Source organism: Galleria mellonella, unplaced genomic scaffold, assembly GCF_026898425.1.
Source record: "Galleria mellonella isolate WM207_F2 unplaced genomic scaffold, CSIRO_AGI_GalMel_v1 utg270, whole genome shotgun sequence".
Lineage (NCBI taxonomy): Eukaryota > Metazoa > Arthropoda > Insecta > Lepidoptera > Pyralidae > Galleria > Galleria mellonella.
This window is the reverse complement of record NW_026442062.1, coordinates 3,014,063-3,031,908: the sequence shown is the minus strand read 5'-3', so window position 1 is coordinate 3,031,908 and position 17,846 is coordinate 3,014,063. Positions and strand designations below refer to the sequence as shown.

The 17,846-nt window shown below is 31.9% G+C and overlaps 1 protein-coding gene across 3 annotated transcripts in view; it reads right to left on the bottom strand.

Moving 5' to 3' along the window:
• Positions 1 to 5,005: 5,005 nt before the first annotated feature.
• LOC113514343 (mushroom body large-type Kenyon cell-specific protein 1) overlaps positions 5,006 to 17,846 on the bottom strand; it is a 185,698-nt gene continuing 172,857 nt past the window's right edge. For all 3 annotated transcript variants that reach the window (XM_026898407.3, XM_026898409.3, XM_026898408.3), the window contains one exon: positions 5,006 to 11,713. In XM_026898407.3, the coding sequence (XP_026754208.2) occupies positions 10,339 to 11,713 (1,375 nt within the window). In that variant the 3' untranslated portion in view covers positions 5,006 to 10,338. The remainder of the gene's footprint in view (positions 11,714 to 17,846) is intronic.

The following is a 17,846-nucleotide window of genomic DNA, read 5'->3' as shown; positions in this document are numbered from 1 at the left end:
GAATTGAGGGAAGAATGTGCGTACAGTATTGACATATTGATCACATTTTCATAATGAAAATAGTGCTCTTAATGTATTTTACTCCATGTCATCGTGGGCAATCTTTTTGTTGTCATCAAAAAGTCTTCTCTGGTTATAATAACGTAAGGAAATTTAGATTATTCTTCCTGAATTTATCACGTTCATTTTATTCTACAACGTGGGATATTTATACAGATAATGGACTCCTAGAACTACCCGATGGATCTGCAAAATAAAGTAATTGCAATGAGTGACAATTACATTTGATTGTTCAAACTATAGTAACAATCTTTGAAAAGAAATACTTCAGAATCACTGCTTGCTTTATGAAATTAAAATAAAGAATTACAAGTAGTACTTTCGGAAATCGGGTGAAGGGATGACGAAATTTACAATGCGAAAGTAAAAAGATTCAGGAATCAGAAAAGTCCTATACTGATCTATTCGAATTAATATATCGTGTATGTATACTCTAAAATTTAAAATAGGTATAAGACAGATAAAACTGGTTATGAATGTGGGGAGAAGAGAGGCATACAAAAAAGAGGCCTTTTTCAGTCAGTCGGATAATCTGCTTATTCAAAATGTGTTTTGATATAAAGTTTAATATTTTATACTTAAAATATAATGAATAATTGATACGTGAATAAATGAAATGTCAATATTTTTTTAATTAACAATTAAATATCAGTATATTTTACATCTAAATCTAACATCTACCTATGGAAAATTGTTAGGTAATTAAGTAGCAATATTGAGATGTTTGCGTGTGGTCTCGACGTAGAATGGGCTACTCCTTTCTTTTCCGTGGGTGATGTAAGAGGCGACTAAGGGTACTTAATGATCGTAGGATAGACAGCAGCGTTCCTCAAATCCTAGCTACGGTTTCCAAGCCGGCTGTCTACCGAGGTTATGTTCAGCAGTGGACAGTTAATGGCTGATATAAATGGAGATGTAACATGTTTATAAGATAATGGTATATATATATATATATATATATATATATATATATATATATATATATATATATATATATATATATAATATATAACAGCACAATTTATTATTTTTATATAGGTATAGAATTTTTTCATATTTTTTAAACATCTGTCAATACATTGATTTATTTCGGTAAGTATTTACTCACACTCAGAATTATTGTTATTATATATGTAACACGAGTCAACCATTCAATGAAATAAAAGGAAAAAAAAGAGTAGCATAACAAACTAATCTAAACATTTTTTGTTACCTACCGCACTGCCCAATCCGGTCTTCCTCCCTACTCTTTGACGGAATACGAGCAAAAAACATGAGCCAGTCAAAGTACCAAATTGCACACACACATGCATACTATGTAAGTCAAGAGCAAGAGAGTAAGGTCATGGTTACTCTTTTGGCATGTTGTTTCGGCCGTTTTCGTTTTCGTTCGTTGCGCCCGCGCACGTTTTGTGATTTATTCCTTTTTTAAAACCACCGATGTTTTATTAGTTTCTTTTTTATTCAAAGTTAAAGTAACACGTTATAGGTAGGTACTGTACCTATGTAGGTAATTCTTATTCACCAAACATATTTTAAGTAATTATACCTAAGCTTTAGCGTTGTAGAATAACGATCTATTTGCAATATAACTACATAAATTGCAGATCCGTCATTATTCTATATTAACGAATTAATTTTATTTATGTATTAGAAATGTATAAAAAGAAGTAATTACTAGACATTTGAGTTATTTTCTGCGACGTTATGTGTTAGAAAATTGAATTAATATCCAAATTGAATTTAGATACGATAATAGATAATAATTTATAATAATAATTAATTTTATTGTTGCAAGCGTTGCAATAAATATCGTACGTAATTTTTTGATAACTTTTACAAATTTATTATTTTTATTAGTTTTACTAGTGGATATTAGTTTAGAGTTTGCTGAAAAACTAATAATTTTTATTTGGGACTTTTGTGGTCCATTAAATATTTATTAATAACAATATTCTTAAAACTATGACGTATGAAATACGTGAATAAAATGAATTTGCTGAAAATAAATAAAACCAACAGACTAACGTACAATCGAACTGTATCGCATTGTAGGGTTTATTTTTTTAAATTTTCAGTATATTTACCGTATAAAGTGGTCAAGTGAGTATATAATTATGTACCTATATAAATTTCCGTTCCAACATTATTTCCTCTATATAGGTAGATAAGTTTTATCTGTAATCATGGACAAACTTTTAAAAGCCATGCAATTTTTTTGTAAATGTTATAATGATGTAGTTAATTTTGCGTGCACTCGTTAGTAAGTATATAACTATATCTATCTATCTAGATATCAAAATCTATAAACATTTCAGTTAATTAGTTTGAATTTTTATCACAATTTTCGCCCATTTATCTATAAAATAGGGGGGTGAAACTGCATGAAATAAGAAGGTAAGTAGAGTAATTATATTTTTTGATTAAATTAACTGTTGACATGCAATCTACCAACACATAAATACCTAATTGTTTTTATAACAATAATTTGTTAAATAATAACTGACTTGAAAGTAATTGTGTTTTGTTTTTTGGAATTAATACTTTAAGTACCTATTCGTTTACATACCTACCTGTCTTAAAATAGGTCTATATTCTTAACGCCTCTCAATTAAACTAGAATATTTTATGAGAATAGTAAGTTTACCAGAGGGAGATTTTGTACAAAAGTTGTTTGTTTGGGCATTTTTGTCTCATTCGTGTTTCTACCGTAAAGCAGTTATGTTTGCATGGCTGTGTTTGCACGGTTTAATGGGTGGGATATGACAGTGAATTTACAGGGTACAGAGGAATAACACCTGAGTCCTCAGGAATGGCAACACATGGGAGATATTATAGGCGAAACAGTATATTCTATTATGTCCATGGTATTGCTCATGTCTATAGGCGACGATTGCCTCTTTCCATCAGGTGGGCCGTCAGCTTGTTTGCCATTCTAAGTTGCATAAAGCTAACGGATCACTTGATGGACAGTGATAACCGTCGCTTGTAAACATAAACAGCAGCACAGATAACATATACCTACTATGTACTATATTAGTATCAACACTAACTAGACTTGATGTTATTAAAAAAAAAGTATATCTGCTTAATGTGCATTAATAGCACTCAAAAAATTATAGTCTCAATGCCTTCACAAGAAAAAATGGCTAAATTGGTTTCGAACGGGTTCCACTTTTTTACCATTTTGGTTCTCCATGAAAGCCATATTGAATTTTATGTTTTTTTTTTTTTTATTTTAAATCTACGTCCTTGAGACCAAGTGGCATGCGCTGCAGGCTAAACGTTCGAAAAATGCTTTACCAAAACCGAAATTATTTATTGAAATAAGTGTTATTTGCGGTTTCTGTTTGTGCTACTGTTGGCCCACTGTTCTCGTTTTATGAAATATTTTATTCATTTCTTTTTTGAACAAGAGGTGACATTTGGTTGATGTGCGTAAAATTATCAGTTGTTTCGTTGTGTATTATTATTTCTTTTAATTTTGCGCCGCTACAATGTCGGCCTATATTATTTTTCCTGCTTATATAGGTCATTAGACTTATTTAAGTATCTCCTAATAGCAGTGTATTCTATGAACTTTTGTAGTTCATAATAAAATTTTGAACAAAAATTAAGTTAAAAATTAACCCTTTAGGATGACGGTAGGTGCATAATAATAATAAATGTTGAGTATGTGACGTACCTTTATAATTTTATTGACAGAGTAACGTAATTTCACTTTTACAGAAATAATAATAATATCCTACTATATTAGATCATCCCTTCCTTTCCCGTGGGTGTCGTAAGAGGCGACTAAGGGAGGGGAAGGGATGGGCAGTAGCGTCCCTCTTTTGCCATTCTATGTTGTATAAAAAAATCTCTAAATGCCTATCTGCGGTTGCTAAACCACCTGCAAAACGTGGCAACTACTAGCAAAACCTCCCTTATGAGAAAGGCTTAATTCCAGCAGTGGACTGTTAACGGCTGAAATAATAATATTAGGTATAATAATTTTATCTAAATTGTCTACTTATTTAGATCATTAAAAGAATTCTCTAGCTTTGAATAAAGTCTAAAAAAATCTATCTTTTTATTAAATGTCACGTATTATTAGTTTTAAGGGTGACAAATACTCGTTTTAAATTATGTACTAAGTCTTATTGGTTTATTCAACACAATCTGAGATTGAACTAAAGTGTGGAATCTGTAATAATCTTTTGTAATTGTATTTGTTTGTATCTATAATAAGTTTACTATTGCAATTTTTTGGACAAAATAATAAAGAATATCTATCTATCTGTTTAAAGTTATATTAGGAAGTCAATTACCACCCTTTCTCATGAAAAATTGTTGCAAATTTTGCTTTAGAATAATGGAGGAGGATACATTTTGTTTGATTTAAAGTGCACTATAGAAATTACAGAATTACTATACCATCCATTTTGGCGCTCTCTAAAGATTTTTACTTTGCATATTCTGAAATTTAAGACATTATATATGTACTTGCATGTCTCTTGTGATTGCACTAGCATTTTTGTCTTTAAGATTGAAATCACAATGCATATATTGCTGTTTAACGGCAGAAAAAAGAGTGTGACTATCCTACAAGACAATATTTAACCGCCAATTGCTCCTGAGTTGCCATTCCAGAAAAAAGACAAAAAAGCTATACAAAGCACAGAAAAAATCCTAGTTTTTAATTTATTCCAAATACAAAGAAACTAAAAATGAAGTAGTTAATTTTAATATAAACTCTTAATATATTGATGTAAAAATTATTACTTTATGTATCTTATAATAGTTAACTATTTTATAAATATCAGGAGTTATATGCGGTTAAATCTCAAAGTTTGTCACACAAAATTTAACGAAGCATTCACATTAAGCTGTTTTGTGTATATAAACGTACAATATAGTGTAGGGCAAAATTTTGAATATATAAAAGAAAATAAAACAAAATAACTTCAACAAATGAAAGAAATTTATTGTATACAGGTTTTAAATATCCTTGCACATTCTTACACCTGCCTCACCAGCCACATCATTAAGATATTTAACGTAAGATATAAAGATCTTATAGATAAAGGACATTACATATGAAAAAAAAATCACTTCAAATAATTTTAAAGTTACAGTATACGTAAGAAACAGTTTTCTTTTTACAAACATTGTCTACAATTCCACGATTTCAAATCAACTTTTTACGTCGCCTTGCGACTATTTTGGACGTTATTTTTCAACTTTTTATCAAAAAGTCAGTCGAAATGCTAAGCTTTTCAAAATTTTCCTCTCTAAAAATTTGACTAGATTTAATATAACAGCGGCATGCCAATCGCGTTTTTAGCCAATCTACAGTTTTTACAAAACATATTTTTTTATCTGAGCAACGTTACTATAGAACAATAATAAATCTATAAACATCACTTTTTACTGAGGAAGTGAAAAATATATAATATAATAATAATTATAATTTATTAATAAAAAATAATTATTAATGAGTTGCTAATATTAAAGCAAAACCTTCTATTTATTTGTTATGAAAGTTAAACAATGATAATAATAAAAACTAAAGGAACAAAATAACAAAAATAATAGAGGCGAGTAAGGTAAATATTGAAAAAAATATTTCATTAAAACTTGTACTCAATAATTAAATAACAATATTATAATTTGATCTTGTTAGCTCTTTTAGCCGTATATATTAAAAAAAAGTGAGCCATTATTTAGGAAATAACAGTGTCTATATGATACATTGGTCCATACCTGATTACAAATTTAGTTTCCAATCACTTAATTTCGTCGCTATGACGTCGCAAAGAAACCTTCTCAATAAGAAGAAATGACCCTCAGCATTGTGATGTAATATGTTTAAAAGCGTCACATTTTTAATAAATATCGTGAAATAATATAAATTGAATTTACACTATGCCTTTTTTTATAAAGATAACATTATATTTAATATGTCTAAAATTAAATGCTTCATGTTGTACATATTTTTTTTTACAAAAAAAAAACGAACACCCAAGAACTTTATCTCGATATCCTATTCCACGATAATTCTAAATGGTCAATAATAATAAGTCAATTATTGTAATAATAGTACAATAATATCTTTTTTAAATTAATATTCTAGAAATACATATATAGATGTAAAGGAAAACAATCAGTGACAATAAAGGTGAAACTTACATTTAAGTAGGTATACTTACACAAATTTGTGGCCGTTTTCTAATAAACAGTAAGTAAGTACGCTAGGAACGTAATTTTACTGTGACAATCGTGGTCAATATTAAAAACGTAAACATGATAGCGTCTTATTCCTATATGTGTGTCGGAAAACGGCCTCGTACAGTCAAATTCAGAAATATAGTTATCAATTTGACGTTTTGTCACATTCTATTTCACTGGACACTTGAGCCAGTCAAGGGGAATGATGTAAAAGTGAATGTAACACATAGCTTATTACTAAATTCGACTGTACCATAAAGTATACAGCCACATAAATTAACAACTGCTTTTCACGAATGAAGATAATTAGATCTAGCAATGTCTTTTAAAATAAAGCCGCGAGACCCAAAAGAAAAAATAAGAAATCAAATTCTATATTCTTGCATAAAATTTGATATCTTATTTAGAATTTAATTAGTAAATTTTTCAGGCACCAAAATCCATTATTAAACTAATTATAGATTGAAGAAAAATATCTTTATGAATTTAATAATCGCTAATAAAAAAAAAATGCTAAATGTAATGATAAAGAGTACTAAAATCATAAGTGTTGCCAAAATAAAAAAAAATAGTACAGATTATTTGTAAGGCGATATTTTGTTTTTAGAATAATAACGTTAAAGGAATTATGAAACTGTATTCATAATAAGAAAAGGAAAATACATTCACAACATCTCGCGGAATCCTATTTCGTAGTTTTATTAAAAATGCAACTTCCCTTCATTGTCTTTTTGTTCCTGGACCAGTCGAGGACCGTTCAAGACTCTAACCTACCCTTACGCAGATTTTATTACATTTACGAAAAAATTAACAAAATATTAAAGAAATACTACCTGCTACCTATTAATTGAAAATTACACTACTATAATAACTAAAATTCTTAAACTATGTGGAAAAATGATTGAACAATATACAATAAAAATGATTCACTAATAAACCAGTGATCTCTTTCATACGAAAGATGTTTGATGTGTAGAGTCAGGCTCATAAAATATACACGGTTCCAATTGCCGCACTGCCTTTGTCTCAATATGGACACGTGGGATTTTGTTTATTTATATTATTTATAGACTTTAGACTCTTTAGGAGTGTTTCACAGAACGATCTAAATAGCTATTTGAATTGAGGTATAATTAATAAAGGCATTGCAACTTTTTGTTGTAAACTTTTTTTATTTTTAATGAATATCCAACACGCGTCTTTTGCCTAATAGTCCTTAAAATGACCAACTGTTCAGAAAAAAAAAATGCTTTGGATTTAGCTTTTATGTAAGAAGGTTTATTTTTACGTTACTTTGCTTCAAGTTGGTCGTTTTAATTTCGAGAGATCACTGTCAATAACATTTTAAGTGTTAAGGCGGCGTATACCATTTGTACAGATACAGACCGGCCCATTCTTGTGAGCACTCGCCTATTTTTCTACTACTTATCAGTCGCAACTCTCTTTTAAATCCGGGAATAGAACCCCAAACACTTTGCACAAAAACAATGACATGTATAACATCTCAATATAATATTATAATATATAAGGTTACTAAAATAAAGCCACTTAAAATTAACTAACGTTACAAAATAAGATTAAACAACATAATTTGTTCCCGATGTCAAAAAATATTTTATATAATAATAATAAAAAAAAACTAATAACATTCTAAACGGAATGTTCATTAATATCTAAGTTCTCTTTGCAAATTGTCCCATCCTAATATTTCTGTACAAACTTACACAAAATAACCATTTTTTAAGCTATCAACAAATGTCAGGCGTAACACACAGATTTGTGTACGTATTATAAAAAAAAAATTGTTCGATTTCTATTTTTTTTTAACTCAATCCGAAATGCGGTCTGGTGTGGGTTATATTATAGTGAACACGAGAAAAATCTCACTTAATTGTTTTTCTACGTAAAAACAAAATGGCATCGCTCAGATGAATAAATGCACATAACGATTTTAATATAAGATATTTTTATATTAAATGCTAAAAAGACATCGAAAATTATTTATAGAGAAAACATAAGTGAAAGACATGCTATCGACTAGTTCAAAATTTGGAATATAAAAATTTTATGTTTCATTTTTTTTTATATAAAGAGAACGTATTCGACATCTCGGCATTTGGGATATGTATCATGATTTGGATATAGTAAATTCTCACGAATAAAATTAACAAAATTTTAAAAAGTTTCTCTCAGTCCGTGGATTTTTAAAAAGACGTCGAAATGTCGAGTTCTATCTCTTAGGTACTATTTTGCACATTTCATGGTCTCCGAAGAAAAATGTATGACATTATTATTTATAACTTGTATAATAATATATGTATATTTTAATTACATACATAATACAAAGACTCCTTAATCTCCATGAGGCGCACATGTACACATAACTTACAATAACTATCGTACGATAATTTTATATCCAAATAGTTTTCACCTAAACTTATTTTGGGAGAGCGTATACATTTTTTTTCATCTCGTACTTCAATTATATTATACTTTTGATTGAACACCAAAAAATTTCACAAATTTGAAGATATCAATTACTTTATTTTTTTTTTTGAGGATTTTTGGGATAATTATATTTTTTTTAAAGTCGACAAGAATATAATAATGATTATTCACACTTTTGTATAGTCGATAAAACATTTAAAACTTGGACCTTGAAAAATAAGAATATATTTTCTTAGGATACATTAATACAGTACATAAAATATATATAAGTTCACTAGATGTATAACGTACGTGTATGTATAATGGTGGGGGTTGGGGCGTGTACCCCGTAGGTCTTGAAACAAACCGCACTCGCATCGTAATACCTAAATATCACATTCAGTAATATGGAAACCCACGTGTTAGCTTAGACACAGTTTAAATTACTATTTTTTTTATAGAAAATAATAATTGCACATAAGTCCTTACCGAGGCGCGAGCGGGTCGCAGTTGCAGGTCGCGGCGAACCCATCCACGCCTAGCCTGCACTTTCCATCTTTAATCTCGCGTTAGAAAAAGACGGCACAATAGCCGCACTCTACACGCAAATAGCGCTAATAATTTCATTCAATATATTATTACCTATCTAATTGTAAAAACACCGCACAAAATCTGCAATAGTTCACTTAAAAATCGATAACATTTACACTCGCATAGCTAGCTTTATATTTAATTTGTTACATTGTTTTTATTTACTTAAAATTATTTAAATATTTAATTTTTTTAACGTTTAACTTTTGGTTGTCTTTTACTTAAAACAAGGTCAAAAATCGAGGCTCTTGTGTTTTTTTTCCGGAAATTTTGTACAACCCTATCGTCGCTTTGGCATACGGTGTTATTAGTTTGACTTGCCCATTAGTATTATTAGCGTCTTTCTTTACGATTATTAGGTACTCCATAATATTAACATAAAACTTATGACAATTATCCTATACCAAATGAACAAACACCGTTGCCACGAGCGACCACATTCAAAGGATCTAGTCATCAGGGGCTTTAACTACCATATTGTGATATTGCATAAGTAAAGCTGTGGTACATTGAACTGGTTGTGACTTTTAGGTAACTATTGTGATATTTGGTGATATATAGTGTCGATGTAAGTTATATAAATCGTGTGAAAGATCTGGGCTGACCGGAAGCGGAAAGGAAACGGAAAATACTTCCTTCATAAATGTATACCAGCGTAGTGTATGAAATATGAATGTCTAAATGCGTAATGTATCCAACCCAGACTATCTGTAAAATATGAATAAAAGCCTGTTAACTAACGTTATTGTCACTACAACAGTATACACAAATAACGCGTGAGTTTTGTATGAAGAACCCTTAAATGTTCTATTGCACACTAAAAAGTTGTCAAAGTTCTGCCCCCGGCGCGCGCGCATGCGGGCCACGCCCGGCCACCACGGACATCGGGTGGCGTACAGGCCCGCTCCCAACGGAATGTACTTTACATAATATTATCACAAGACTGAGGAGATCGGAGCATCTCGACGCGGCTCAGAATCTGGGCGATAAAAAGCTAACACTAGAGTCACGTCACTGGAAAGGATGTAGCGGGAAAGCCCGCAGGCAGCACTAGGCGCGGTCGGGGGGCGCGGCTGGCGGGGGCGGGGAGGGGGCGCCCGCTGTTGGCGGAGATGCGGCACCGTTGCGCGGCTTCTGCAGCTTGTCGGCGCGTAACCGCTGCACCGCCTCTCGCATCTCCGCTGCCAGCTGTCGGTCCGAGCTGTCAATACGGGGCCTGCGAGCTGGCGGGCCTTCTTCAGCCGGCGATCCAGCCAGCCTTCGTAGCAGACTCGGCGCTTCGCTCGATGTTTGTAAAGGTGGTCGTGGCTCAGCCGTCAGCCGCTGCAATAACGCAGCACCCGGTCTTTCTAGGCTCGACCGAATAATACCTTCGAGGAACGAACCGTTAGCAGGTGGAGGCGCTTCTTCACGTAATCGCCGCATCATGTGTGATGCATATAAATCGGTCGTGGGTGGTGGTGGAAAACCAGGGTTAGGCCAAAACGGATAGCCGGTTGGGTAACCTGGAGTTTCTGGACCATTCATCCCGTTAGTAAAAGATTTTGTTGGTGGTTTGGGTGGTGGTGGTTTTGGTGGTTGCGGCTTTGCATCTTGTGGTGGTTTCGGTTCACGTTTTCTTGGTCGCATTAAATGCCGTTCTTTTACCTTGTATTCCAGTGTTGAATGTGGTACACCATAATAGGACCCGGCCCTATGTACAGACATCTCACCGCGCTGTACCGCTTTTACGGCTTCAACGAGGCTATCTCTATCATAGTTCCTATATTTTCCTCTTTTGGGTCGCGTGCCTTTACCTCCAGCTGCAGGTTGGCCATTATTATTCGTTGTTGCTCTAGAATTACTCGGTGTCGGATAATTCCTCTGATTCTCCGGTTGAGTTTTTATAACCGAAACATGTCTGTCGGGTGCTCTCATAAACGGCAGATCCGTAGTTTGAGGAGCTCTTTCGGGAAGCTGCTGGAATTTCTGACTAATGCTTCTTACTATTACGTCGTTTATGGACGTGAATAAGTGCTGGTTTGCTGGTGGGTCTGCAAAAAACGTGGGGAGGTGTGGCTGTGGGTTTATGGGTGGTTGTGGCGGTGGAATGATAGGCGTAATGGGTGTGACAGGAGTCGTCACAGGAGTGGCCGGAGAAGGACTCTTCTCATCGGGCCGATAGTTTGGTATTTTTAGGATGACAGGAGGAGATTCTGGTCTCTCAGATTCACTGTCAGGTTCGGAGTCATGTTGATCGACATTGAGTCCGTATTTATTAACTTTGTTACGTAGCGTGGACCGTGGAATGCCGTAGACGGCTGCTGCGCGTCGTGTACCCAATCGACCCGACTGGATATCCCGTATAGCTGATTGAAGTTCATCATCAGTATATGTCCGTCTGGTTACGCTATTACTTGCACTTTCTATTGCTGCACGTTTTAACCTGAAACAAAATAAAATTTATTACTAACCGATAATAAATAATATAATACTACCATAATATTATAAAAAGGAAATATTTGTATTTTTGTGTGTATGTATGTTTGTAATGAATAAACTTAAAAACTACTTTGCCGATTTCAAAAATTCTTTTACTATTAGAAAGCTACATTCACCCTGAGTAATATAGGCTATATTTATTGCTAGAAAACATTAGGAATCCTTACTAAAACTTTAGTAACGTAACTCAAGATGTAAAAAATGCTATAAAATATCTTTCGTCGCATGCGCTTCGGAAACTATTAGCGATAGAACAAAAGTATGTTCTACAATATTCAAGAAAATATCAATAACTACAGAAAACTTTGCGATACTATAGATCTAACTATTATCGTTATGTCACAATAACAACTTTTTAAAATGTTGTAAAAATGTCCACCCGTGCGAAGCCGGGTCGGGCCGCTAGTATTTATATAAGAAGAAAATAATGATTGTTAGTAGATATAAAATGTATTATTTCACAGCTGTATCGTATTAATTAATTTCTTTTGTATTTAAATTTTGGGGCAATATAAATAAAATATACTCAAAAATATATAGCCAATAAAGCTATAACATTTAATAAAATTAATATAAAGGTAATAATTCTTAAAGCAATAATCAAACAATATTCATGGTATATAGAAATAATTAAATAATCTTGAGATTTTAAACAGGAAAAAGTAAACTCGATATCGTAATTTTGTGTTATCGGGGTTAATTCAATAGTCTCCACCCATAAAACATGATGTCAGCTGGTCAACAACCTACAATCATTTACCAACTAAATGCAACATTTCGAAATCGTATTAATACCAGATAAGTAATGCGAAATATTTACTGACTCGCGATAACGGACTGCCATGAATGCATCTTTATCTTTCCCTTCTACCTTTTATTTTCCAAAATATCATCAACCGAATTCCTACTTCAGTCCGTAACGTTAAAGCTAAGAATCGTCTGACGAACTTTTACGTCTTCAGTTTCATCTTGGTCTAGCTTTCTTATTTTTCGATATAATTCGCGTAGCATTTTGCACTTTATAATGCTCATTATAGATTGCATTTCGGTTTGATGCAGCTCTCGTGTGTGCCGAGGATGCAAGGTCGATGCACTGAGACTATCGTAGCATTTTTATTTGTTTTGGCGAGTCATGCGACCCAGATCGCGGACCCAACGAATGAATTTATTCAGTTATCGATTGAGTATTGTGTATAATATCGATGTTAAAACCGAGATATCAGCTATAAACATCTCTTGTGCAATGGAGCATATCGATTTTGTGACCATTATCGTGTTTGATAAGTTTTATATTCTTCAAAACATAGGAATTTAATATTTTGTTGCAAATTTTATACCGCGGTTCACAACGTTTTATTGCTTAAGTTAGTGGTTTGAGTATAGAAATAAAACAACATTAAAAATCACCAAAAGATAAACCGACAAATGTTGTTTTGCCTCCTATTACCACCTACCAGGTCCATTTTTGCTTATCGGAATAAAAAATATTGTGTCTCTCTGTACAATGTAATTGTAGTCCTGTTATCCTATTATTATTATAAATGCAAAAGTTTGTAATGATGGATAGATGGATGAATGTTTGTTACTTTTTCATACAAAAATTATTGATCGGAATTGAATGGAATTTGGTACACCGTACATTATAGTAAGTTATATCCTAATTTAACACATAGGATATTTTATATATTGATTCACTCGGGTGTAACCGCAGGATACAGTTAGTCTTAGATTATATTAAATTACAAATACCATATATTTATAAAATTTCATTAAAATCTGTTGATCGCTTTTGGAGATAAGCGTGAACGATCATCGTTATACGAGATTTTTATATATTACGATAACTGAGTACATTTGTAAATCATAATTAATCTCTGTAGTTGATTTGGATTGGTGTTAACAATTTTTAAGCAATTTCTTTTACTTGATGTCATCAAACGTCGAATTTATTTTAATAAATCTTTCAGAAATCGATAGAACTTATCTGTTAATTTCATATTACATATTATCACGTTTGTAGCTGCGGTTTTTTTGAGGAGCTATATCCTAAAAAATACTTAGGAATTTCAGGTTGCCGTCTCAATACAGGTGCAATTCCAAAAAGTCTTCGATGATTTTCCATTAAATAAATCGAAAAACTCAAATATATTGTAAGGAGTCAATCGATGCAGATGGTTTAGGATTTTTCTATATAACAGTCTACAGAGACGGTTCATATTCAACAGTTGATAATTAACGCCTAAAAATATGATGGAGTGTTTAGTTAGATTAGACCAGGCTGCAAGAAAAATATTTGTAATAAAATATTATTAAAAAAAATTATATATCAAAACAGTAGTATCAGGAACGAAGCCTAGCGAAGTATAAATTCTATTTTAAGTGCGAAATTTCATCAGGCCAATGAATCAATGTAAACGGCACATTGTACACACAGTCCGATAAACTTTTCTTTAGCAATGTTATTCGTCATAAAATACCGGAGCATTGACACTGCGCTCAGATATAGGTTCCTTGACTTTGGCGCACATGTAGCTACATACAAGTACATACAGTAATTTTATATTATTACGGCTTATCGACAATTATAAAGACTGATTGTGTTTATACTTAATGGAAATACCAAGCAGAAGGTCTCTAATTAAAAATGGCAATCGCCACATAACTCTATTCAATACTATCTAACCAAATATGTAAATGCTGCCAATGTATGTATCACTTTTAAGAGTTGAGATATTATGCTTCTTGATTCCTCTGGATTTGACTGCATTACGTCTCTTTGATTTCAAATGCAATGATTAATTTATTCTTCTGGTTATATTACAAGTATTTAACTAGTTGATTGGTTAAAAATATTATTTTTAATTCCACTACCATTACGAGTGCATACATTTGCGAAATTTAACAAAATAATTTTAATCAATTAACTAGTGGTATTGACTTCCGCATAACATCTAGTCCAGTAAAATAAATTATTTAATTTGTTTTGGATTATGTGGCCTTTATTTCGTTGTTTGGTCATAATAATAAATGACATCGCTGTGTAGTACCTACTTTCTTTTGTGAACAAGGATTATTAATTGATTTAGAAGCTACTAAACAAAATTTACTTTTCTTTCCTCTATACCCTGTATTTTGGTGGCGGTAATTTGGTGGTCAACTTTATATGCAATAACGCGTGAATTACCTACATCTAGCAAGCAGCTTACCTATTATTGAATTTGCAAGATAGTCATTCCTTAATCTTACGGTTTGACTTTTAATAAGACCGGATGGTGTTTTATTTTTAGAATGTGGCTTTCAATGTAAGAGTAATATGATAGTTAATAACTGCTTAGTTCAAATAAACGGTTTGTTCGTAACTTTTCTGGATATTTTTTTTATAATGTTTGAATTATTTAAATCAATATTTATATTTGGACTTTCAGTTACTTTGTAAATTAATGACCTAAAAACGTTATAACTGTGGCTGTAAGTAAAAAAAAAATTAAACTGTATTCCTGCTTTTGGAGCTTAAGTGCATTTGCTTTTCCGGTAACAATATACATCGTAACAAAGTAGTAAGATTTACATAATTATGACATTTATGTATCAACAGTTCGTGTAGTTGGTCATATTTATTCCATCAAACAGATTATACTTGAATGTTTTTAAAAAAATATACAAAATATCATGTTAACACCGTTTTACAAAGTACATATTTTAGTTTTTCTGCCTGCCTTTGTTCTGTCTACAAGGTTTGTATTCATTAATTAAATATGCACACAGGAAAATGTACATTTTCATTAGCATTTTTACGACTAAATTATCTATCAATTTGATTAGATAATGCGATTACAGGATATATAAATAGTTACTACTGATTTAAAACTTAATTTTAGCATGTAAATGTTTTAAATAAACATGTAATATTTATTAAACTACCTTTATTCATAATTTTATTAATAAGAGAACATGATATGTATTTTTGATATTAATGATAATTATTTAAATTTTGAATTGAATTGACTCTAAATTGTAACGTATTTTTTGCAACTTGAAATAGAAAATAAGCAAATGGCTTATCTGATGAAAAGTAGTAGTTATTGTTTATAAACACCCAATACATAAGAACACCCATGGCACTCTCTCAAGTATTACTATTTCTGAGGACTAAAGAGTTAAGCCTCCGTACTGCGTAATGTTACTATGCTGCTTTTGCAGGTCTTGTTTCAGTTAAAAGGTTCGAATCTGAATCATGAGTATGCAAGTACTTTTATTTGGCAGTAGAAACACCAGTGGAAGGAGATACCTAAGCAGATCTTTTGAACAGTCTTTCTGTGGTATGTTAGAATAATTCAAACGATCACATCGATGAATCATATACGAACCAAATTATATTTCATTGCTTGCATTTTGGGATCTTATTTTAAAGCTCTGAACTTTGAAATTCATGTTTAAATTGTCAGGAAAATACTTGTCAATTGCTTTAGGTATGTAAACCATCGTTCGATAAGCCACGTCAAAGATTACGTGTAACAATGAAGGTGGCATATTACTTAAAAAAAATATGAAATAAGAACAACCTAGTACACTTGTAATACCAGAAATACTGGTTTAACCAGAAGAATGAAGTAAAACCGCGAAAACCAAGCAGAGATACAATTACTTTTACATTAATGATGTTAGTATGATGTGATAGAAAAATATTTTGAATGTAAATCCTTTGTAGCTAACTTCAATTTGTGTTCCGTTATATTTTAGTATCTAAAATTACTGCTATGAGAGCGTGAGAGTTACGTCTTATTTTCCGCTTGACTTAGCATCGTTTCTAACTTCCAGGGAATTTTGAAGAATTTTGTATTGACTATTACTGATCGTGTGGGAAAATAGATGTCTGAGAACTCTTCACTTTATCGTACTTTATAGGAAATCATGTTACACCGTATGATGCAGTCTGAATATAAACAATTTTAATTGATCAGCATAATGTATCTGGATTGTATTACAGTACGTGGCGAAATAGTTCACGTTATCCATTATGGCGTCAACTGTCAAAAGTTCAACGAACCCGAGTCAATCGTTCAGTTTTGTTTTCATGGTTTAATGGGTGCATTTACACTGCTATTGTTTTTGTAACCCGAGTCCTCGTCTAATAGGAAGTTGGATTGTATGCGCGCACCCGTTTCTAATGTTCGATGGCTTGGGCTATATGACCACTGCAGGTGACCATAGAAAATCGTTAATGGGTGTTTTCCTTTTCCTCAATTTTATATTTTAACTTCGTACATTCTGGTTACCAGTATTATATTCGCGTTATTTCACACGCTTGACTACATTCCTGGTATTAGGGCTGCAACATTTCTTGATATAAAACAATACTGCCAGTTCAATGTTTACATTTATTTTATTTTATTCTCTTTAATTTTATAGATTAATATCTATAAAATTAAAGATTTATATAAAACATCTGAGAACGTCACTTTTGAATATATTATTAGAGAGCAGTGGATGTGTGATGAGGTGATAAATGATGAAGACACGGATTTTAGCAGAAAAAATATATTGTATGCCGAATGTAAAAAAAGAAATACTAACTTGAAATTATAAATTAAAAGATACTAAAAGTAAATCTATATAAAACATTATGTATTAAAATGTAAGGAGTTTGCATCGGCCGGACGCCAACACCTGGTAACCATGGGTATCATGACATGTATCATAACTGCGCACATTGCAAATCTGAAGCTCTTCTTCGTCAGCGCTTTGTACTTTGAGAAATGGCAAGTCTATTTCTATCGTTTATATCTATCTATATACCAATATGTTATTGCTGTTGCTAGCGACTCGGCTAGCCAGCCTTTTTATACATTTAGATTTTGTATTCAATTTAATATTTTTTTCATATTTCTTTCAACATGTTTTAAAAAATTATACCATTTACCAAGATAACGATTGTTTCCCAGTCACAAACACTAGACAACACGAGAGGAAATAAAACAACAACGTCAGGTTTTTTGTTGGGTTTGTTAGTATGTTAACAACAATATAATGTTTGATATATCTCATTCCATACCTACATATATAATATATTCATTAAA